The sequence below is a fragment of the Epinephelus lanceolatus genome, chromosome 6 (assembly GCF_041903045.1).
Source record: "Epinephelus lanceolatus isolate andai-2023 chromosome 6, ASM4190304v1, whole genome shotgun sequence".
In the NCBI taxonomy this organism is placed as follows: domain Eukaryota; kingdom Metazoa; phylum Chordata; class Actinopteri; order Perciformes; family Serranidae; genus Epinephelus; species Epinephelus lanceolatus.
The window spans coordinates 38,436,865-38,462,355 of NC_135739.1; the positions used below are offsets into that span (position 1 = coordinate 38,436,865).

Below are 25,491 nucleotides of genomic sequence, written 5' to 3' on the forward strand. Positions count from 1 at the left end.
AGACATGAGGAAAAGTAAAGTGCCATAAAACTGCTGTACTCATTTTGTTCTTATTGATTTTTATTGCACAGCATGACAAGAAAACTGGTTTCAAATGTTTTTCCTTTATAGCTTTTTGATGGTGGTTATCTTCTTTATTGAATTGCGTCATTGTACCAATTGCCTGTTGAATCAGTTAGAGGTTAAAAAAACTGGGGCTCAGTAGTTTGTGTACTGATAGCTGAATGTAAAAGTGACTTAAAGCACTCTGCCATGAGCCTGCTTCTGTCTGCTCTTCTGTTTTTCATTTGATCTTGTTCACTGCACAGTGCACCATTTTATCTTGTTTTGGTGTGCACATTAGAGGGTTTTTTTTGTACATTTTGGAAGTATCGACAATAAATGTTTTTAACTTGTTGGCTCAATGTTGTTGTGTGGTAAATATTCAGAAGTTTCTTGTCTTAAAGAGTAAGGCTAGTGTTATTCAACTGTAAACAATACCTATAAACAGACCCAAACTCATGTGTTAGTCCATCTTTTAGTACTTTCCAATTTTCCTTACTCCCTTACTATCTTTTAAAAAGGCTCAGTAATTTCCTTAAACAGCTGGGCACTGTAGTTTTTTGTCATTTTTACTCAAACAGGACAAAATAGTGCATTTGTTGGGGACTTTTTTCAGTGGTGGATTAATCCACATTTGGGCCAGCAGGATGGTGTATGTGCGATTAAGTCAAAATAAACTACAGTGTGTGTGTTCATGGTAATGAAGGAACATGTTACCCAGAGCAACAGTGTAGATCACTGATATATTTTTAATAGTTTCTGAAAAAAACAAACCAAAAAAATCCTAATAAAATGTGTTATAACCCGCAACTGAAAATAGTTCCTAACAAATGCAGAATTTATTCCTGTCTAATTAATGTATGAAAAAAACTACAGTGGCCATATTTTTTTCTGAAATTAAAGAGTTTTGTTTGTGAGTTGTTTTAAAACTGTTTTTCTTTGTCATTAGCAATGGTCTTGGAGTGCCACAGCCAAAAAAAAGGGAAGTCAGAACTTGGACTTGGTTTTAGTCTGTTCATGGGATGTTAACAATAAGAAAATACAGATGTGTTCACCAGTCTTCTCCTGTAATGTTGGCCCTCAGCCCAAATAAGAGAACACCAAATGAGAAACTTGCATTCATGTCGTAAACTGGAACCTGAAAAAGAAACCTACATCACTTTGTCAGAGGAAAGAGAAATAACACTGTGTAATCTAAAAAGCAAAGTCCAGACACAACATAAAAGGCTTTTTTTTCTCAAGAAGATCACATCAAGACATGCTCAGTGAATATCATCCTCCATCTCCTCCCTGCAGTTTTTAAATGTGATGAAAGCTTTGTTTTTGTCACTTAAGCACAATTCTTATTATGTCTTGAATCCAACACAACACAGAAGCAGATCTGTTATGCTGCACAGCAAAGACTCAAGTACATATTATAGTATCACAACCTTAAATATATGATTTTGTCACACAGAGCTCTGAATGCAAACCTACTGTAGGTTCCATCCATCTGTATTCCAGAGAAACAGTGAGTTATACTGTATAATAAAGGCACTGTAGCGGTCAGTAGCTGAGTAACGTAGTAATTCCTTCCATGAAGAATACTGCACATATCTATATGTACATGAATACTGAGTGTACGGAACATACCTACTAACTTCCTACTATAGTTAAAACACAGAAAACATATATATAAATTCAAAGCACAGATACAGAAACAGTCATTGACTTGAAAACAGCTCATCTAGTCTCCCACAATAACTTCTCATGGGAAACAGGTTCTGGATTAGCATTAGCTTTAGCACAGCAGTCAGTACCTGTGCATCACTAAACTAAATGTTAACAAACAGGGAAATGAACAGTATAATTTTCTCCACACTTTGCAATTGTACAGCATAAAAGAATATAACTATCATATAGGTATGATACAAAAATCTGTTAAATATTAACACCAACTCTTCTATTTCAAAGTAAGATGTTAAATCTGTTTTTACCTTATTTATGACTTTTTTGTTTTTACTGTAACAAGGTCATTAAATATGTTTTATAAATCTGTTGCAGGAACTGCACTGTTGCCATAAAATACATGTAAACTCTAGTTCAGGTCTATTTACATTGACACAAAGACATTAAAAACAATAATCTCACAGATAAATAGCTTTTACAGTCTAGTGCTCCAGATGTGCGCTAGTGCACTGTGCAACATGTTGCATGCAGAGCCACTGATGGTAACATGGGCATGTTCTATTAAATGATGGAAGTTTCATGTTATAAGAACTAGAAGAATGATAGTGTAGTGCCCAGCAGTCATAGGACCAGTGGCACTGAATGAGTTAGAGCAAGAATAACATGAACATCATTGTGAGAGAAGTCTAGACTGTAATGAATGGAACAATTCTATCAGGAAAAAGTATAAAAAATAAATACAGATCAGCCAAATCGAGGAGTATTAAGTGCACAAGTAGTGATTTAAGTTTTTTTTCTGTCTCAATATATTGTGAACAGCATGTCCTTTAGGGCCTGTGGCATTTGCAAACTGGACAACCTGGTAGACAAACCTAATCAGCTGCTGACTTTGTACTTACAAAAAATGCTTGAAAAACGACCTCACGTGATGCAGAGGTGGGGGAAGAAATGTATCATAAAACTATTCTTAATTCTCTTCTTAGATTAGTTTAATGCAGGAAAGGCTGTTACATAAAAATAAAACTGACTTATTTTTACCCTAAAAAATTGAAAATGTTATAAAATCCCCACTAACTGACCTCACAGCTGCAAGAAACGTGTGTTTGTCCTCTCCTGCTCCTACTCCTTCTGACTATTGTCCATCTTGTGGCTACTTGAGACCACAATAAAGGAAAAAATTATTTTATTGGTGCCCATTTTCATTTATGAATGATTTAGCATGTGAACAAACACAACATTACAGTGCAAAACAGAGCAGTTGAGACTTAAACCAGCAGTAGTCAGAGGAGCTGTAAAAGAAAAAACTACTCGTCATAATTGTTACTTATATAGTATATTATCGTAGTAGTATAATATGGTTGATTTTTAATTTGTTACATGTAATAAAATAAGTTAAAGGACAACGTTTTTAAGCCACATACATGGTGCACTTGTTGGTGTGTTTATAGAAGGGGAGAAATGATGTGGTGGTTGTGACTAAGATGTGGAGGAGGGACCCCACAGCTAAATCCTGCCTATGATAAATAAATAAGGTAACAGAAGATGTGGCCTCTCTGTCTGACGCCTGGGAGCTGAAAATGATAAATATCATGAGGGAATGTTGTGTGGGATACTGTGAATAAAAAAACTTAAGTTTGGAGGCCCATGTGGGAATTCGTACCGTACAAAGTTAAGAGGTACCTTTAACATTCAACAATCAGGCTCTGTGGTTTAGTCACTTGCTCAGGACGCCGTCCCAATGCTGAGCAGGTGTTGTAACACAAGACGTGAACACCAGTGTATGTTCCTCAGACGGCAGAGACGTTGCTGGGTGTGAGGGTGTGTGTCTCTGAGGCCGGCTGGTCTTTGGGGCTGGATTTGTCCAGGACGGAGATCTGAGTGACCGTGCTGCTTTCAGTGAACAACGTACGCCGTCTTTTACTGTAGCTCAGGTAGCTCTGAGTCTGCCAAAACCAAAACCTCTTCTTCAGTTCTGCCTGCACCTGAACGCACACCAACATTCATATGTAAAAAAACCAAACACAACAGAAATAACGCTTAAATATTACAACATGGAGTGAAAGGTACAGTTTGGGGTTTTCATACAAGCAGATTTGCACATTTTAGCCGATCAAATACAGACACTTTTTGACTTTCCGAAACATATCATAGGTTTTTAGTTTGATTTTCCTCCCCTCAGATAGCCACTGAATACCATTTATTAAAGCTAGCTATGGCAATTAGTATTTTTTTTTTTATTTTCACTACAAAAAGACATATTTCCCTGCACACCAGTGTTTCGCTTATTCTGGCTGATTAGATCTCTTCTCTTTCAACTAGATCAGAAATCTAATCAGCCAGAAGAACTGAAAACACCTGTGTCAGTGTGAAGGCTTTTCATGAAGGGTGCTTTCAAGTAGCCCATCCTGAAACCTGGCATCAGAGTGTCCTGAATCAAACCAACAATAAGCATTTTCATGACAGTACTGTCTTGCTTTTGCTTTACCAGATAACAATAATTAACTTTTATCGAAAACAAAGAATCTCATGCAAGTTTAAAGTCTCGTCAGGTTGCCTTTTTAGCACAATGTCTGTCCCGAACTTGAAAGTTTATGTAGAAACTCACAATATGCTTTGGATAATAACTGACAAAATGTAAAATGGCAACAGCTTGTGCTTAACTGTAACCTGGAAACCAGACAAATCTGCAAGCTCAAGGTTTATTTGCTCTGGCCAATGCGTTCGGCCCCTCTACTGTTTAGATAGATTTCCAGCCAGCGACTGTTAATATAATATGGGGCATGTTTCAGATGATGATTTACAACTTGCAATACCTTAGTAAAGCAAAGCACAGCTGAGACATTTCCAAAAACAACCATAATGGCTGCAGCTGATGTAGAACTTTTTGTTTTGTGTTTTCAAATTCTGATGGCGAAAATGGCGAACCTTGTTCTGACATATTGATGCTACACCATCACAGCTCATCACTGCACACCGTTTATGTTTGTCTGTCACTCAGTGCTTCATCATAATACAACATGGAAAATCAGTGGCTGGAGGTTGCAGATTAACTCACATGTTCAATTTGGTGTGGCGATGTCAGGCTAGGCTAACTGGGTGGGACTTGCCAAACCACTTGTATGGTCTTTTAACTGTCAATATAAATTAATTTGTATTTAAGTACATTGAATGGTAATAATGATTTAAGATGAATGTCGTCCTCCATGACTAATTCTAATGAGATCATATTGTTTATACAATACTGGGCCTAAAAATGTTGTTCATTGTTTACTTACCTCACCATTCAAGAAGCAGTAGAGCAGGGCCACAACAGATCCCTTCAGAGCAGAAAAATATGATGCAAAACTGTTACATATTAAATATCAAAATAAAGTCAACACCCTGAGCAAAGTTGTCTGACACTGGGTCTCAATGTTTGCATGAAAAATTTGTATTTGTGTTGTGTGTTTTACCTGAAAGGATCCCAGGCCGAGCTCTATGAAGATTCGGGCCTCTGCTCCTGTGTTTTCTGGCAGGAAGGCAAACACCATGTAGTGCATCCCAAACAGAGGGATGAGAAGCAGGGTGGATTTGGCAAGCCTCCTGCACACATGGTTAAAAAAGACCCATGAAGACTATATACAATAAGTCTGGGCATTAGTGTTGCTTTCGTCAACGAAAAGTATGACTAAATATCGTCGTCAACAAACCTTTATCACATGACGAAAACGAGATGAGACGCAATGTAAATGGTGGTCATGTGACGATAACTATAATTTAAAATATATTATGCAATATTGTTAACAAATAAAAACGAGACTAAATGTGGTTTACAAAATAAAACCTCTGCTAAAATGTCTCTTCATTTTCGTTGACCAAAACGTCAGATCAGATGATCATTGATAATTCCTGACCGTTATCGCTTAATTTTTGCTCCTCTCCAGTTTGTTGAGGTCAGCTGATGTTACACAAACACACCTAGAGGTCTGCACAGAAGAGTCCTGGCTTTCCTTTTCCTCGTCCTCTCCTGACGACCACTCATAATTTAATTCAAATGTAATTACTAAAAAGAGACTAAAATACAATTTTCATTGACTAAAACTAGACTAAAATGTCATCAGTTTTCGTCGACTAAAACGAGAAGAAAATAGTCATGGATTATTCTGACTAAAATAAGACTAAAATGCTCAGACTTTTAGTTGACTGAAACTTGACTAGACAAAAAAGAGTATGAACGTGACTAAAACTAATAAAAACTAAAATGACAGTTTAACACAAAGACTAGACTAAAACTAAAATTAAAACAGGCCGCCAAAAACAACACTACTGGGCATGTCATCATGTGGAGGGATATGGATTCTCTTCTCACTTGAAGTGACTGGTGTCGTTGCCACCGACACCAGGAGATCTCAGCTTCTGGACCAGAATGCGGATTACATTGATGAAGATGATGAAGTTCACCTACATAAAACACATGAATAGATGTTACCAAAAATATGAAAGAACCACCACAATATTTGTGCTACATCTGCAGCCATTTTTATCTGCTGGCCTGCTGTTGTATCATCACATCAAACCTGCAGTGACAACGACTGCAGTAGAGGTTACTTAATCATGGTTAGAAAAACTTAAAATGACATTAAGAGTTAAGGTTTTACAGTAGCAGAAATCTTTTAGCAATTAACCCCTCACTCAAGAAAATGACCTGGGTCTTGAGATACCTCATGTTTCACCTACACTTCAAACTTAAATAATATCAAGTCCCCTCTGGAACATGCTCACCAAAGGCTTCATAAGTTTTACTGATCAATGCCTGGGTCTCCCTTCCAGTCAGTGGAGCTAATGGAGCTGCTTGATGGAGAATATCTTTGGGACTAACAAACTAGGTCCAGTTACTTTTAACTTTGTATATCATACCAAAAAGTGCATGGATAGATTTAACTGTACCTTTAAGGACCATTATTCCAAATATCTATCCTTAAAATATGATTGCAAATAATTATATATGTGCTTCCAAATTAAAAAAAACAAATAAACTACAACTTAATCTTCAACTATGGCGGCACAGAAGCAAAACACACACACAGAGACAGTAGACCAATCCCTTCCGAGTTTGGTCTGGCATGTTCACAGGTGGGAAGCAGTGGTGTAGTGGTAGTTCATGAGGTGGGTGTACTACTAGGTAGATAGGTAGGTCACCGAGGGAGAAGTGGATATACTTTCCTATATATGCCAACGTCTTGATCGATGAAAGGTGGGTATACTGCGAATGGCCAGTAAAAAAAAAAGTGGGTATACGACATCTACCTGCGTATACCCCTCACTACACCACTGGTGAGAAACCAGTGATGGATGATGTTCTTGATGTTGCACTAGTCATTATATTTCCCACATACTGATTTATTTGTGGTGGCCTGCCACGATACATTTTTTTAATATGATAGGTGATAAAATAATTAATTGAAAAATGCGCTACTTTGGCTCTGAGGCAGCTGCCTGTCTGCATCACTCAGTACCCTCCCTTATCATCCCACCCAGACCACTATCTGATTTGCTACACATCATGAGAAACAGCGTGTTGGAGCTGTGTGTCCAAAGTAAGGCAGCAGATATTACTGATGTTGTAATAAACATTGCTATTTTCTACACTGTAGTTGCAAAAAAGCAAAGTGTTTACGCTGGTAACATTCTGCCATTAGTACTAGTAGTTACTGGATGTAATTTCAGTTGTATGGGTATGGGAACTGCAAGAAAAGGAGAGGGATTGAGACTGTACATGAACATGGCAAGAGATGTGACCCATGACCAGATGATCATACATTAGAAATATTAAGTGCAGTGACCATACAGACATGTCATACACCAGAGGTTTATAACGCAGACCTGCTCATGTGCAGTCAGCTCACACTGGACGCACTCAAATGAGTCAGCCGTCCCTTCAATGTATTTGTCACTGTGAGTTTCAGTCTGCAGTGTAGTTCATGCACTTCACTGATAAACAAGAGAATTCCACAGTTTACACTGAGCTTCATGATCAAAGAAAGGCTTTGTATCTTCAGATTTAAAAGACAAACAAAACAAAATCACACCAACAGAGAAACATGGAAGTGCGCTGATTAACTGTTGGTGTTAACTGCCAAAGATAACAAGCTTTTTCCATATACTGGCCAAGTTTCCCTGCTTTCATGTAGGAAATGCATCAGCTTTCTTTGACTTGTTATTGTTGCATGCAACGAGAACACAGGATAGGAGTCTGCTGTGGCTGGTTCAGGCTGCAGAGTTAAAGAGTCACACAGGTCTGATCCAATATTGAGGACGCTTATAATTCCTCAGTAGCTCCTGTTACTGCTTTGTACTCACCAGTAGTGACGCAGTTATTGGAGCTTTTATGATCCACCAGATGAAGGCCACATCTGTGTCATCCCAGCACCTGAGACAGCAATGAGATAAACAAGGCAGTCACAGGAGTACAATATTGTTCATCTCATCACGAAACACATGCTGTTAGAAATTGTGGAGGCAAATCCTTGTGAGCAAGACTAAATTATGACGCAAGGATAAACTGATTATTTTTCTTCTTTTTCATATTCTCTTAAACAACTGTGCATCAAACACTTCACAAGCATTATGCAAACACCAAAGCTAAGCTAATAAGCAAATTCACAAGTGTTTAGAAAGTTGTTGTTTTTTCCTTCTGAACTTTTTCTTTGATTTTACCTGCATAAAACAGGTACACACAAGTTCTTTGAACCAAAAAAGGGTTAAATTCCTAATATACATAGATGTTTTTGATGCATGTATGGTTGGATACATAAATTAATGACAGTGGGTCTTATTGGGAGGATACTTGAGTATGCTTATTGAAGTTTCCTCATTTTTTTTTGTGACATTTTTTTTCTGATATTCTACCACAGCAGCTCACCCCTTGTTATCGTAGAAGTTTCGAGTGAGGATCCACGCCGTTATGATTGTTGTAGGAAGACCTGGAAGGAACAAAGAGAGTGACCTGATCATTAGGGAAGAGCAGAAGCAGAGCTCTAACAAGAGACAGAGAGAGGAGGGAAGGAAGAAAATGAAGGTAAACAGAAAGAGGTGAAAGAGAAGGATCGCCCACCCCAGCCGATGAGTATGTACCACCAGAAGTATTTCTTCTGGAAGACAAAGGTGAGAGCAAGCAGCGTCTGCAGGTACATTCCCTCCACCAGCAGCCAGAAATAGTTGGCCAGGATACTGAACTGGAAGAAGGCCACGGCTGATTTACAGGATGTCTGTAGAGACAAAACAACAAAAGCCACACGCATCAGATGAGTCGGTGGATGTTATTTAGCTGGGCTGGTCGTAACAGTACAGGTCTCTCCCATTAATGTATGGGTCACAGGGAGGTCTGCAATGATGATGCATTTGAGGGCAAAGAAGGTGATATATTAGAGTTTTAATGGCTTGTGTATTCCTACCAAACCATGAAGGTGCGGGGGTCACAGTTCAGTTCAGTTCAGTTTGCAAGTGTGAGTTCTTGAACTTTTAGCTGCTTTTAGCAACAGGTGCTGAGGTTAGCACCACAAGCTGAATGTTTTGTGAACCTATCACAATATAGTGAGCAAAAATGAAATGCCATAGTTGCAAGAGTTGTGGCTTCCTGGCTGGCTACAACAGCAAAAGAGAGAGACAAAGATGGTGTGTTAGCACTGCTCTGCTGTTGTATTGTATATGAATGGAAACACATCAAACACGCTAACACATTCAACAGCATCACCCAGATGTGCCACTAATTGAGACGAAGAAAAATAAACCGTCCTGAACCCAACTCCTTAAACAGCCTTCAGTCACACAAGCAAAATGTAACAAAACATTTATTGAAGCAAAAGGCGTTAACAGTGGCATATAGACCCTTTTACGGCTGATGTCACAATGATGTCAGTTTGTTAGCTAGAGGTAAAACACAACTCACCACCACAGGGCTGTAGACTACATAGGAGTCTTACAATGTTGTCTTGTGTTGTGTTATTGGGTGCCAGAATAGAGGAAGTCATGACTCAAAACTTACATTTTATCACATACCAGCCTCCACTGCCCGACAACAAAAACAAAGACAGCTATGGTTAAATGTGATAAGACGAAGGGACTGGGCGAAGGGGGTTATCAAGAATGCTCAGGTGGCCAGCACACACTTCATATCAGGTTAGGGAAAAAGTGTTTACTGTTGTAGGGATGAATAACATGATGTGTATTAAGAGTTTTAATGTCCACATAATCAGAAATTGGCGAGGTGTTAAGAGGCCCACCAAAAAATATTACACTGTTTACTAACAGTAAAAGGGTCTATAGCCAAGATAAAACTACTTGCCACCCTAAAGTTTTATTTTATTATTCTGTCTATTTTTTATTTTAAATTTCATATCATAAGAGATGCTTTTCAGTTTTATAGCCTATTGTGACCAAGTGGGAACCTCGGGAGATAAAAAATTAAAAAAATGTGAACGTGCCAAAAACTGTAGTTCTTTGAACGGCCACTTGAGGCTGACTACAGAGGCAAGCCAGTCTTCAAAGTCCCCCATGTTAAAATGCAAAACTTTAGAGCATAAATAAACATATCAACAGCCTGGTGCAAATAATTGCTTCTCATCTTTATGGCTTATTTCAGCGTTCATTGCAACTGTACAAAAGGTTTATTTAACTCACTTGTTTATAATTTTTTAAGGCCTAAAGTTACACATAATATGGTCACATATGGCGCAATATGGCCAAATATAGTGCCTTCAAAACGGGAGTCCACAAAACAATGAGTGATGTCATGGTAGCTATGTGCATTATTTTTCATAGTCTTTGGTTGTGCCCTGTTGCTTTTTGAGAAAGTGTGCAAAATACTCTCAGTGCTCAGAGACTTTCACCACTGTATGTTCAAAATAAATGACAAACAATGTATCCTTATGCATTTGTATTTTCTCCACTGCATGAACTCGCATTGAAGCGTGACTCCCAAACTGTAATATGAACTGAACTGTGGCTTCTGTGTACCATTACACCTCTATTATACAGTATATTAAAAAAGTGGAAATTCTCTGCTTGGTCAGACACAATAGAAGCTGTGGATTACAACTGTACTCTAGTAAGGTCTAGTGCTGCCCCTAAAGTTACTGTTGCTATGCCTGTCAAAGAGATACAATGATACATAATCAGTGGTGGCAGATTTATCACTCAAAATTCACACTAATTTTTGAAACAATTGCTCTTGATTCCAACTAGGAGTGAAGTAAAAGCTTTTCATTTTGAGCTAACAACTTTAGATTTTGTCGACAACTCAATTTATGACTACAGCCAACAGATTACCAGCTGTGAGCTTGTTTGTTGTCCTGCCAGGTGTCAATAGGAGCACTGGTATTAGATTTGAACATTCAATAGAGGGACCGTTCTAGGACATGCTATTTTTCCCACCGTCCTGTCAAGTCCAACCCTACTGTGCTGTAATTGGCTAGCACTAGTCATCTTTGTGACTGGATGCTAACTGTGAGCATGGCAAGACCCATCATTCTGTGCTGTTCATTTGCTTGTCAGCAAATCATGTTTTCATAACCATAATTTTATACAATGAACGTCCTACATTCAGTCCTGAAACATGTGTTGCCATGGAGAAAAAAAAGAGGGTTAGAGAATTGTATAAGATAACAAAATAGGTAGAGTGATTTAATATTAAAGAATTTTAGTTAAAGCAACATTTCTTACATATTTCAGAAGTGTCAGTGTCAACATTTTATTTACTAATAGGATCTTTCCTATTTATTCAAAATTAAAGCAATGAGTAATTGACTTTCTTTTTAAACCCTTTTCCAACATCATCCCTTCATCAATTTCCTCTGTCCTTTATGTCTTTTTGTCTGAAAAACATTTGTGCTCAGATAGAGCACAAGAGCTGTCTCTCATCCTCTGCTCTCACTGGTCCTTTTCATCCAAGTAAGTGACGGTGATGTGCTGCTGCTGGTCCCTCGTGGCCACACAAGAGGGACACTTACCTTCTGTCAAGGTGGTCTCATCAACAGAAAAATAGGAAGAGAAACACTTGTCGTTAATGCTCTCCCAGGCTCATGCACAGACACTCCCAGCATTTCAATCCCACTCCTTCCTGCTCTCTGTGATAATGAACTCTTCAGAGTTTGTGAGATTCATGTCAAGATAACAAAATGCAGGTTATTCTGCCCCCACCTGAAACCAGCTGACTGTATTGATATGACACAGATCATTTATTTTCAAAGTTAGTTTTTGTTCTTCTGTCCTATTTATTTACATCCAACATGAGATCATACAACATTTGTGTCATCTCACACTTTATTTTCTCAATTCTTTTCCTTTATTCTTCCTCTCCACCTTTCATTCTTCCTTGTTTCCTTCCTAATTTGCATCCTTCTCTATGTCATTTCTTCTTTCTTTCTTTCTTTCTTTCTTTCTTTCTTTCTTTCTTTCTTTCTTTCTTTCTTTCTTTCAACTGATCTGAAAGCATGATAGTCCTCCAACTCCATTCTATTCACCTTCACTCTCAGTAGTTTTTTACTTTCAATACTTTTACCGCAACATGTTTCTAAGATAGATTTTTGAAAACAGGACGAAGCTGCTTGTACTGTAGCACAGTATGTTCACATAAGTGGAACCACTGGGTCCACTTGCGTAAAGGATGTGAGTCCTTCACTAGTAACTATACATTATAGACACACTAATGGAGCTGTGGTGGAGGGTATCACACTCACAGTAGACATGAAGCAGTGGTCCAGGTTTTCATCAGAAAAAAGAACAGCATCTTTGATGAAGACAGCGCTCGCTCTCAGGATGAAGGAGAAGAACAGGTTGATGTGGATGTAATTCCTGGTGCAGTGAAACTTCCTGAGAGAGCAGAGAAAAACTTTAGTGAGTCATTTTTAAAAGGAACATGTTTTATATAAATTTTTAAGACTTTCAAACACCTATGATGGGAAATTTTGTTCAGTAAAGATGGCTTGAGTTTAGTTTGACAAGTACTGAGGGGGAAATGATAACAAGTCCCCCAATTATGTCATTTGTTCACAAGTGATGACTGATCTAACGCCCCTATTGCCAGAACAACATAATTAATCTGTACTTTACAAAGCTGTTACAAATCATTGTTGAAAAAAACTAATCTCTTTGATGATGTGGTATTGCTGTGGTTAAGGTTTAGGTTAAGGCAGAAAAACAACATGGTTGGGTGAAAATAGGTGTGTTTCCAACCACCTCTTTTTATGCACATTCTTAATTTGCACATCAAAATGCCAGGGTGGAGACATCAAAAATTCAAAAATCTTGACATATCACAGAAAAGTTTCGCCACTCTTCCAACAACAGACAGCTGTAATATTAGTTGTTCAAAACTCTCTATTTTTATCATACAATCATTGTTTTCCTTTGTTTGAGGTTTGATTGGCACTCTTGTTCTGCAGTGGTAATAATGGCACCTGACTGGAAAATTAGTGCCACTGCCACCTACTGCTTATCTCAATGAACCAACATCCAGTATTCAAAAAACTGTAGTGGGTGGAAAAAGCACATAAATTTGCATTTTCTGTAGCCGATTTTCTGACTTATCAATCAATCAATCAATCAATCAATCAATCAAGATAAGATAAGATAAGATAAGATAAACCTTTATTGTCTGTCACAAGTAACAGAAATTTGTCTTTGGCAAGCTCCGAAATAAAATAGACAAGGACACACAAAACACAATAGACAAGATATACAACAAAGCAGTGTATCTGGGTGGGACTTCAATTGTTATTTTAAACTGTTCAGGGTGGTGATGGCCGTGGGAACAAAAGTTTTTTTGTATGTGTTCTTCCAGGAAAGTGGGACTTTGTAACGGCGACCTGATGATAGTAGTTGGAAGGATGGGTCAATCAATCAATCAGTTTTATTTATAAAGCCCAATATCACAAATCACAATTTGCCTCACAGGGCTTTACAGCATACGACATCCCTCTGTCCTTAGGACCCTCACAACGGATAAGGAAACTACTTTATGACTACTTTGTCAAGGTTAGGGGCCATTTGTTGACATGGTTACAATAATACTCGTAGTTAAGGTTAGGGGCAATTGTGGTCCTGCCTCAAAAACAACAACAACAACAACAACAACAACAACTAAAAAAACAGTCTCTCATGTTAGAGTCCGACATTTTGTTGAAACATCTATCTACCCCGACTGCCACCATTTATCCTAATATCACTCTACAATAACCTCAGCTGACTTCCTCTTTTGCTCCCAACACAAAATTACTACAACAGCTAGGGGGCACTGTCACTTGAACGTGAATGAATGTCATTTTTACTTGCTGAGACTGAACCAATGCTGTTGTTTGTTCTCGGGAGGATGAACAATGTTACCTGAACACAGTGAAAACAAAAATAGCTGATATCAGAGAGATGAGGGAGGTAGCGTAGCCAGCAGTGTACACCTGTTTGAAGTTGGAGAAGTAAGATGTCTGAAATACAAGAAAAGATAAAATAGAATGAAGAGATTAAACCAATGTCAACATGTACATATTAACTATTAACTGCTCACTCACACTTTTCTCACCCATCCTTACAAGTGCTAATTAATGTGATGAAAAAACTAAGCTGCCACTGCTTTTTAACAATTTGTCTTTGGTGGAAGACAGTGTACTTAGAAAGTATTTAGTGGGGACAATAAATGTTGTCATTTGTATGTAAGTTAGCTTTAACTTGTAAAAAGTGGTTCAACACTTTGGAGGTGAGGTGCATGTGGCATGTCTTCTATGAGCAAGGCTGCAGGATTGATTTGAATCTATGTTTTGTAATTAATCAGATGCAGACCTGAAAAAAATGACGCAAATCTTACAAGTTTTCCTTTGAAGAGTGTTTGCTTAATCTGACAAGACATTAGCTGGACCCTTTAGTGAACTTTGGGGAATATTTCAATGATAATGTGACCTGTCATACTTGGAAACTTGCATGGTTTGATCTGCACTTCTTCCAATAAGACAGATAAATCCTAAGCTTTTCTCTTGAGCAAAGCACCTTATTATCAACATCATTACTTCCTCTTTTGCTACTTAGAGAGGAGAGGCAACATTTGCTCAACAGCAAGAGGTCATCTTTTGGGAAAACATAAATGTAGGACATTTTGCTGTCATGTTTCCAGTGATGACAGTCTCGGAGGGTTCGTGTTGATGTCTCAGAGCGGGAGGGACATGTCAATCATCTATATTACTGCCTGCCTGAAACAACATCTGTCATTTAGCCTTACTACTCAACCATAATAAGCTAAATTATGGGCTGCAGTTATAAGGCTAGTAATTAAAAGTAATTAAAATATGTTGGTGACAAGAGAGGGCATCATATAAAAAAAATATTTATATTAGCCAGTCTACAGCACAGCACATATCTTGTCTGATGAGTCCTCATATATCCACCATGCTGGAATGGATAAATATGTTAAATATGGTTTGGCACCTTTAACGTATTTACACAGTTATAATGGCGACCAAACAGACAAGAAATCCAAATGAGAATGAACTCACAGATGTGTAGTTTTTCCCTGCAGAATAATTCACAGAAAAATTGGTTTAAACATTTACCTCTGGTTCTGTCACTTCGTATTCTGTGAACTCGCAGGCCTCCTCATAGGAGGGGTAGAGCTCGGACCATCCATTCTCAGTGCAGTTCCTGTAGATGTAACCTAAAACAACATATAAAGCTGTCATAGCAAGGACAGAGGAGATCATATGAAGAAAACAGTCGCTCTAAGAAATGTATCATTCAGTGAATTCACTGAACAATTGCAGGAATACAATCCCTACTTGAGGAGGCCAGGTAAGTTAATAGGTGAATTAAACAGTCAATCCTCACCCAGCACAAGCTTTCCTGTAGGTCACTGAAAAAATATTTTTGCAAGGAAATGCATCTAGGATAATGCACCACACACACAAACCCAGCCCACACCCGACCTCAAATGCATTAATCAATCACTCAAACTCAAACTCGACCCACAAACCAACAAACTAGAGCTGAAAGTTTCTGTTAATGACAGTCGCTAATAACAATGCTGTTGACCATATGTCTTTTCCACTACATATCATACAATAAAACTTATTTTTTTTGTTTAAATAGTACAAACATAAGAAGACAACAATTACTCACCCATCTTTGAATATGATCTCAAGCGCACAGCTGATGTGTTATTCACATGAACGATCTGAGCACAAAACATTACTAGGAGGACTAGACAGCTAACCCAAAACAGTGAAAAGTGAGAGATGTGGCACTTAACAGTCACCCAAGAGAAGCAAGGTAGCTGAAGCGTAAATAAATGACACAGAGCACTAAAATACGTGTTTTAATTGGAGGGGGAAGTCTGAACTTGGCACCATGGGAGGGGCTCCAGACAGTTGGCAAGGAAATGTAGATATTAAAGGAGCTATATGCAACATTTAGAACATATCTATGGCTCAGAGTCTGAGCACATGGTTGTCAATATGAAGGTGGCTCAGCTAATAGCAAGCAGCTAATGGTGCTAACAACACAAACAGGGCTAACAACCGCAACAGTGCTGACAGGGCTAACAGCGTAGCAGTCCTAACAGTTAGGGGTCGGGGGTAGAATTAGTCCCATAATCATGTCCACATTAAGGTGTTTGGATTATTCCGAACAAACTGAACATTGTTTCTAGACCTTTAAATGCAACGTTTGAATGCTTGAAGCATCACAAACAAAATTCGCCTTACCTTTATTTTACTGAGGTATGTAGCAAAAGTTTCAGAGGCATATACACTACAAGGCCAAAAGCATGTGGACACCCCTGTCTTGATGCTTTTGTTCCCAGGCTGTTTTCCCTGGTTGGACATTTGACGGCATACAGCAGTGTCTTTCCATTTTCATGAAGGAAAGCAAGGCAAGTTATTAAAATATTTTTCATAGAGATTTAAAGGAAGCCATGATGGATTTCACTGGGAAAGCTCTTCTGGGGGCACTGACAGCGGGAACTGCCCATTGGTTCGACAGCCCATTGGTTCGACAGCCCATTGTTCCGACTATATTAAACTCATTGTTCCGAAGTCCGTTCCGAAATCATCATGATGCCCTGTGGTTAAGGTCTGGTTAGGTTTAGGCACAAAAAACAATTGGTTAGGGTCAGGAAAAGATCATGGTGTGGGTTAAAATGAAAAAGAAAGTGACAAACACATAAGCCGTGAGCCTGCTATACCTCAAGCCGGTCGCGGCGCACCATACGCCCGTCGCAAGCCATTCAGCACCGCGGACAGTCAGACTAATGGGATGTCGAACCAATGGGCTGTCGAACCAATGACATGGACCCCTGACAGCTAATGCACAGCTCTTTTCATTTTAAATCTTAGACTGGGGGATCTCAAACAGACTTTTGTTGCATGATCAGAGGTTAAGTCCCAGGTACAGTATGGACATGCGCAAGTCTCAAAAATGTATTGAATTTAAAACTGCAGAGTCATGCTCAATCAACAAAGGACAGCACAGACACGTTGTTTATGACAGCATCACATGCAAATACAATATGATGGCTGATTAATGTTCAATTTGTTGTCATTTGTTGTTTAGATTCATGAATATGCAGCTGTCCTGATGGAGTCTATTAGTTTTACTGAGACACTGATGAATAATAAGCGTAAATACACTCTTCGCTTTCACCCCACCTCCCCTCTCTCTACAGATGCAACTAATCACATGTATACACATGAGCACAGACGCTCTGGTCATTTCTCAGAAGTGAGATAACGCCACTGCTCTTCATTAGGATTCAATGGGCTGCACTTAAACTCCATCTGTCTGTTAATGACCTGAGCGGCTGGAGACTCACCTCCTATGAAGAGGACACATGACAAACCCCTGTCAATACATAAACACAAACACACTACACAACAACAAGCTTTGCCGTTTGCCAGACAGAGGTGGTAAGGATTCAGCATTGATGTGTCAAAAGTTTAGAGACGATTATTTTTCCTCTTCCATCACTTTTTTACTTTAGTGTTTGGAAAGCAACAAAAAAGTTTAACTGCTGTCACCATCTGGCTGGAAACATTAAGCTAAAATTTCTGCATTTGTGTAACTGTGGGAGTCAGTGAAACATAAATTTCATTCTCTTCTTATGTCTGAAAGGATCTGACTGAAAGTTGTGCAAGTCTCCTAAAACGTGCGTGCGCGCGCGCGCGCGTGTGTGTGTGTGTGTGTGTGTGTGTGTGTGTGTGTGCGTGCGCGTGTGTCTGTTATTAATAAAAAGCATGTTAATCTAATTGATGATGCTTTACAAGATAAAGAGAGCAAAAATAGATTAAAAAAAGATAAAGAAATATTTTCTCTGACCTTCTCGCTTTATGTGTTGCAGTATGGCTGACTAGGGGTGACACACAGGTACAGTGGTTAGCACTGTCGCCACAGCAAAAGGGTTGTGGGTTTGACCCTGCTGGCTGGCTGGGGGGAGTTTGCATGTTCTCTTCGTGCCAGCGTGGATTTTCTGCGTGTTCTCTGCAAGTTAGGTTTATTGGTGACTCTGTGAATGTGGGTATGAATGGCTGCCTGCCTCTATGTGTCAGCGCACAAAGGGATTTGAACAATGGGGAACTTCCAGGGCTGAGAAATGATGTCAACACTGAAGTGCCACAAACTGCAGTTCTTTGAATGGCCACTTGAGGCTGGCTCCAGAAGCCAGTCAGTCCCCATAGACCTTCATGTTAAAATGCCCAGATTTATAAACACACATGCTTACAGCCTGGTGCAAAAAACAATTTTGGTCTCTATAGCTACATGTAGCTTTTTCAAATTTGGTTTCTTCTGGCTCCAACAAAACAAGATGGCAATGATCAAAATGCCAGACTCTGCTATAAAATCCACAAATCAGTGAGTGACGTCTCGGTCACTACGTCCAGTATTTTATACAGTCTATGGATCTGACTGAAAGTCAGCAATGCTAGCTGCTAACTAAAGTGTGATTTTTAATAGTGGTTTTTGGTCTGCTGTACTGGAGAGCCTCAATCCAATTATAATCCCATGCAGTCAAACTGCAGAAACAAAAATCAGTTACAGAATGAGTATTGTGTGGTTGTCTATTTTGACATACTGTACAAATAAAGTAACCAAGTAACCTGTCTGTCACACCACGAGGCCAACCTGCTGTTCCATGGAGCAGTGGGGCAGCATGACCTGCTCACACTCCTCAATCATAGTTCTTGTCTTGGAGTTTTCACTTCTGAGCTGAGAAATACTGTGCAGCCGCAACAACCTTCAGTCCCTCAGGATACTCTGATTCAAGCGATGTGCATGTACATTTTTTCACTCGGGCACTTTGAGAACCTGTACAGCGATGTTTATACAGTACGTGGTTACACTTTCCTCCTTTCCTGTTGATTGTTAAACTGCTTGTTCAACATGACCAAGGTAGATTGTTGGAATCAATACTCTGCACAAACATCTTCTAATGCATCAGTAAATCCTCTGTATGGACATATTGGCAGCCTAATTTGATTCCAGTGCACTTTAGAAGTATAACAATTTGATTTAATGAATTCAATAAATTTAGTTGGCTACCTGCAGGGCTAAAATTGTAGCATGATGACTCGATTATCAGTTCAAACTTTCTTTTTCTATCCTTCAGACAATTTAACTCAATGCTGAGTCAAGGAGTTGTTTAACCTTGGTTCCCTGTCCAAAAGTATAACAAAAGTATTACAGTATGAGGTATTTACTTTGTTCACTTTCCTAACAGCTCTAGGTAACACTGACAGTAGTCCGGTCAGGTGAAGGCTGTCGATGATGAATTTAAATGAGGCACATTTGCAGTCATTTTCTCCCACCATGGCCTGAAGTAAGAATGACGGAGCTCACTGAGCTCACCGAGCTTCACGGCGGTCATGAGTCACTCAAGGTCATCAGGTTTTCTGTGAGAATCTGTGTTTATGAGACGGAGGATGAAAAGTTTACAGTAAAATAAAAGATTTCAGTTTCATGATGTGAGTATGCCCGTCCGGCTCCTCAGCACAGCCGAGCAGAGTGTGGGGGTTTGAGTCGTGGGTGGTTTTACCGATATCCAGCTGCATTAGCTTCAGTATAACGGCCTGCAGCCACAGCGTCGGTGGGTGAATGGTTGGATTTGAATGGGGGTTGAAGGCCGAGGCTCTGGGGAGGGTGCTAGTGCTCAAACTGCCATGCTTAACAAGCAGCGCCAATTCCTTCCTCATGCTCTTGGCTCTTACAGTGAACTCTTTGATTTCCCAATTCATTATTTTCTCTGCATGCAGCCTCCTGTTGGATAGGCTGGATCACAGCTACAGCGCTTGACTTATCCCGGTGTCTGTGGAGGAGGAAATCCAGTGGGGTCCAGGAACCCACTAACACTGAGTTATGAGGTCATCAACAGCAACCCCCGCCTCCTGATCCTCCTGAAGAGTGCGCTTAACTTTCACTGCTGTGTTTTTTTCTTCTCCTCTGCTTTGTGCTGTCCTTCATTTTCACTGCTGCTGAAAGTTGGTCAAGTGCATCATTTTCTACATCCAGCATCCCACATACTGCACATGCTCTCTGCAGCTACTGACTCCACTGTGAAAAGTTATACAGTAATACTTTGACTTCCATTTTCGCCATATGTACTGTTTACAAACAGTGACCGACAATTCCTGCAGAATATACCCTTAAATATCAATGAAAACGTGTTTCAAGTCATTAGAGCATTACTATAGCAGCAAACTGCTATTTGCTATGTAAAGATATACTGGAGTAATGGCCTCCTGAGCAGAGAATAAAGTCACACTACCTCTGTGTGTGCTGGAATCAGAGCTCCTCTGATGGTTTGCTGTGGTAAGCCGGCAGCACGCGCATTTCAGTGCAGGTAGGCCTATGTAGCCTATCCCACTGACTAGCTCATTGCTACTTACTGCTTTGCACAGTGCTCACACGGAGGTTACCACTGATATCAGGACAGTGACATTGCGGAAATGTAGTGCCCATTTTCCAGTTCCCATATGGTTAAAGCTCAGGTAGGCAGTTTAATTTTAGCTTCATTGGGCAAAAACACCACGTTAACCTTTGGGCTATTGTAATTCAAGTGAACTGAGAAAAAAAATGACTTCTGCACCTCCTCTTGGCTCTTTTTTCAGACTTTAGAAAATCTAGGCCCTGACAGGAGACTTTGGCCAACTATTGCTTGTTCCACTAATGCAGATGTGCATGCATGTGACAGCCTGACTCAATGGCAGAGAGTCCTCCAGAGAAAGTTGCCATTCCAGCATTGGCAACAACTGCCTACACTGCAAAGCAACCCAAAAAAGGAAGACGGACTTATACAAAAGGTGGTCTGTCAATATACAAAACAAAACCTGTCAATATTGGCAAAATGTTTTAAAGATGGAGAAAATGGTGCTAATAATTTAGCCGTCAGATAACTGGAGCCAAAGACTCACAGTTGAGGCTTCATGTTCACGTTCATGTAGCTAACAATAGCTAGAGCCTCAAATCACACTGTCCCCTGCCTTACTTGTTGCCACTACAGACCATCTCACTGGGAGGAGAGCAGGCAGCAGCTCCAGAGATGGACCCCTATTGAGGACCCCTATTCAGCGACTGCAGCAAACCCCAGCTCTGGTGGACTGGACAAACCTGACTCCCAGCAGGATCAGCAATATTTCTGGGGTGTTCATGCTGGCCGAATTAGAGCCACTGCAGCTGCACATCGAAAGTTTTTCTCCCAAGCTGAAGCTGCTGCCCGCTCTTCTCACGAGGAAGCAGAAAGCAAAGCGAAGGGACCATCGGGTCGCTAAAGTTAGCTAGCTAATTCTTGTCTCATCTGTGGTTTGATAAAAATAGGATATAGGAATAGGAGGTAAGATGAAATAGGATTAAATAAATCAATGTATGGGAAACGGTAGGTTACTTTATGAACTATGTGCCTGAGAAGGGGGAGCTACAGGACAAAGGATTTCTGCCTACCCCAGCTTTAATACTGTTTGCTCCGTCAGCACTGTTGCCATGGTTTGGCACTGTTTATGGAACAAGCACAGTTTGCTGCTAGCGGTCGGCTCAGCCACAGGGACTTTACCCTGGAGTTTACTTTTATATAAACATAATAGTATTGTGTATTCAAGGGTTTGAAAATATCAGCCAATATTAATCTTTTTAAAAACAAAAACAATAGCATTAATAAACATTTTCATAAAGATATGAATAGTAGAGAAGTTTGGTTGTAACATGTTAAGTCTAACGCTCTGTAGGTGGTCAGGCTATTTCTAATTTAATTCTTGACTTGATGAACAAAGTTTGTACTGCCTCTTTTTCTACTTCCTCATATTTCCACTGCAGATTTTGGTTCGTTTCTCAAATGTCCAGCGACAATTTTTTTTTTTTTTTATCATCTCAGTTGCATCTGTATCTGTCTGGCAGTATGATGATACTGTACATGAGAGATTCAGAGCATATTCTGTTTTCTTTAAACTGGCCAGCTGGATGAGACAGCGGTCTGGTGAAGGTGGGGGTCATGTAAACACTGAGGAGAGCAGTGCTCTCTGCAGCCAAGTTTAGACACTGGAGAAAAGTCCACGTGATCAGAATAGAAAAACGTCCATTGAAAGCATAAAACTAGTCCTTAGAGACGTCTATATATAATCTAGTCACTTCGCTGAGCTGTAAAATGAAAGATGGATGTACTGAACACAAGTTCATTATGCTGGAAAAGCTGTATCTGCCTGTTATTTGGCCTTTGGAAAATCAACTGAGAAATCACACATGCTTCTCTCCAACAACAATGTGGGAAATACAGCGCAGGCACAAGCAGGAGGATGAAAAGAATTTCAGTATCACTGTTGGCAGGATTATCAATCATTTCGCTACACCTCCTCAAACATCTCTGCTGCCCCAAAAATAGGGTCACAAAAGTGCAAATGTCGATGACAACAAATAATTTCAACATATAACAACTTCCACAAAGAAAAATAACCTAGCAAAATTTAGTGACTATATTTTTCTTATAATATCAAAATGCTTTTGCAGTCAAAGGGTTAGTAAGCAGCTACTTAAACCACTTATGCCTCTAGGTGGCTGCATGTGCCTCCAAATGTCACCTAGCTTTGTGAAAGGTGTGCTGAACTGATTTACCTTGGTTATTAGCAAACAGCTGGGAGACATTGGCACACGAGACACTGACCACCTGTCCCACCTCAGCACGATACCAGCAACGGATGTCATCCCACGCTGTCGGACAACCTGAGACATGAAGACATCATTAATCACACCTTTATCAGCAGTTAGTTACAAGTTTGACTTATGAGTTCAGGTAGACAGCCTGAGAAGTTAAAAAGAATGTACTGTGTTAAATATGGTCAGACACATTTTGTCTCTACAGATCGTAAAACTTTGTAAAAATAAGAGCAAAGCGATAGCTTGAAAGATGTTGTCTGATTTGAGAAAAGGAGAGGTAACGTAAGCTTTTAAAGTAGTTTTTCCAGTCATTGTGTAAGTTGTGTTGGAAGTGCAACAAATCTTCAACTTATCAAGACATTTGTGTCTATTACTGAGGCCAAAAACCGTAAAAATATCAATATAAATATCAGTAAAGTGCACTCAGTAGAGTGCAGATCTCTGGCAGGTGGCTGCATTCGGGCCGCAACATGGCTGCTGAAGCTGATCGTGATAAGTCTTGTCAACAGTGTAACTGGTAAAATGCCCCCCCCCCCCGGCTCCCTTACAGTCAAGATGGTGATTAAGATAACAAAAACATTTTTCTTTCCATCTCATATCAGCCCTAACCTTTATGGATCTTAACATATCAAGTACAGATGCTCAAACTAAGACCAGACTTTTCTATGAATGTCAGTTTTTGAGCTGAGGCAAAGGCCAAAATGTGGGCTGCAACAAATGGTAGGGCTTCTAGCTGAGCCAATTTACAAATATGCCTTTTGCTCTATGCATTTGCAATGTGACTTGCAGCCCCTACCTGCCAGTTAAGAGGAGTGATGAGTCAGCGACGGTATAAAACACTCATGTTTTGTAAGATCACAGTGACCTTGACCTTCGACCACCAAATTCTAATCAGTTCATTGTAGACGGCAAGTGGATGTTTGCAGCAAATTTAAGAAAATTCCCTTAATGCCTTCTTGAGATATTGCATTCATGAGAGTGAGACGGACGCAAGGTCACAGTGACCTTTGATCACCAAAATCTAATCAGTTCATCGTTGAGTCCAAGTGGGCACTTGTGCCAAATGAGAAAAAGGTTCCCTCAAGGCATTCTTGAGATATCACCAGAATAGGACGGACTAATGGATGGACGGTTGGGCAGACGGTCAACCCTTTGAAACATAATGCCTCAGGCCATGGCTATCAGCAATAAGGAGGCATAAAAAAAGTTTGAAATAGGCCTACTTCTTCTACCATTGCAAATTGCCTACCAACATTCCCAGTAAGATGGCATCCATGCCCGCAAATCACTAAATTCACCCCTGAAAAACAACCATCGCACCTACTCGTGGTCAGAAACACAAGTAAAATACATAAATGTATTCATGTTTAAATAGGTGTATTAGTCACCTGCTTTACATAGCTAACCATCATGATAAAGTAGAACAAAGATTTAATTAGCGAAGATGGTTCGTCTGTAGGATCGTTATTAGTGTTATGTTAGTAACATTATGGCAAACTTACAAAAGTTAGTTAGTAAAGTTAGTACGGCAAAGAAAAAGCCATGGCCACTCGCAGTCGGATAAAACGGTGGAATACACTCAGTGAGACTTCATGACTGTCATTAGAGTCCTTAAGCCCTAACTCCACTGTTGCACAGAGTGGCGTTTGCTTGTTTAATCAAAGTTTATTCATCTAATATTGAATGTGCCCCATGTGCAAATTACACCAAATTCAAGAATGCATGTCCCCATCAAATCACCCATCAAGTGTGAAGCAGATTAGATGAACGGTTCTTGAGATATGCGATGGACACACAATGACAGACAGACAGAGATTTCTTGCTTTATTGTCAGATTATGCAGAAGACATACCATAGAGTAATATGCACTATCGCGTCATAGTGTGCTGAATGTAAAAACACTCACATGGGCAGGTGAGGTGGTTCACAACATAGAATGTAATACACTTTTAAATTGTATGTATATCCTCTGTCTTGATGTCTGCAAATTCCATCTGCTGTATGATGTTGGAGCACTGATTACAAGAGGTTTGCAAGTGTTTAAAAGTCCCAGCAGGTCTCTTCAGCCAGTGGCCTCCCCTCCTAACTAGAAGAGGACTGTATTAAAGTCTGTCCTTTATGGAAGGGGCTCCTTGGCAGTAGAAGGTAGGCAGATATTTGAAAATCTCCTTCAGGAAGAAGTCCTGCTTGTGGACATCCCAATACAGCAGTATGATTGTCTGATCTACTTAGCCTGTTTACTGAAGCATGTTACAAAATGTAAACCTGAGGTGTCTTTTTTCTGTCTGTTTGATTATTGTAGGAGGTGATGACATTTGCTGGAAGCAACCTTAGATTTGTCAACAACTGTGAATCGCTGCAACCACCAGAGGTTCTTAAATATACAGCCATACATGTGCACACAAAATATAAGGCTGTTTGGTCCAATAGTTTGTAAGCTTTGCTGCAGAAGGGCAGATACACACTCACACATACTCACAAGATGCAGACAGCCAAATACACACACTCAGGCATGCAAGCACACAAGGGACACATGATCCCCTCCAGCTTATGCCTGGCCGACATTAAAATAGAAATTACAGACAGAACGTGATTTGATAGAGATTTTTGCAGATTATGTTCTTACTTCTGATG

General features: G+C 39.7%; 1 protein-coding gene across 1 annotated transcript in view; it reads right to left on the reverse strand.

Annotated features, from left to right (window-relative positions):
* Positions 1-2,996: 2,996 nt before the first annotated feature.
* Positions 2,997-25,491, reverse strand: part of ghrhrb (growth hormone releasing hormone receptor b) — a 56,143-nt gene continuing 33,648 nt past the window's right edge. Inside the window, exons 3-13 of the mRNA XM_033620848.2 lie at positions 22,816-22,923; positions 15,285-15,385; positions 14,071-14,168; positions 12,426-12,558; positions 8,804-8,957; positions 8,612-8,672; positions 8,050-8,119; positions 6,059-6,150; positions 5,163-5,292; positions 4,986-5,027; positions 2,997-3,692 (exon numbers count right to left, since the gene is read on the reverse strand). Of these exons, the coding sequence (XP_033476739.2) occupies positions 3,498-3,692; positions 4,986-5,027; positions 5,163-5,292; positions 6,059-6,150; positions 8,050-8,119; positions 8,612-8,672; positions 8,804-8,957; positions 12,426-12,558; positions 14,071-14,168; positions 15,285-15,385; positions 22,816-22,923 (1,184 nt within the window). The 3' untranslated portion in view covers positions 2,997-3,497. The remainder of the gene's footprint in view (positions 3,693-4,985; positions 5,028-5,162; positions 5,293-6,058; positions 6,151-8,049; positions 8,120-8,611; positions 8,673-8,803; positions 8,958-12,425; positions 12,559-14,070; positions 14,169-15,284; positions 15,386-22,815; positions 22,924-25,491) is intronic.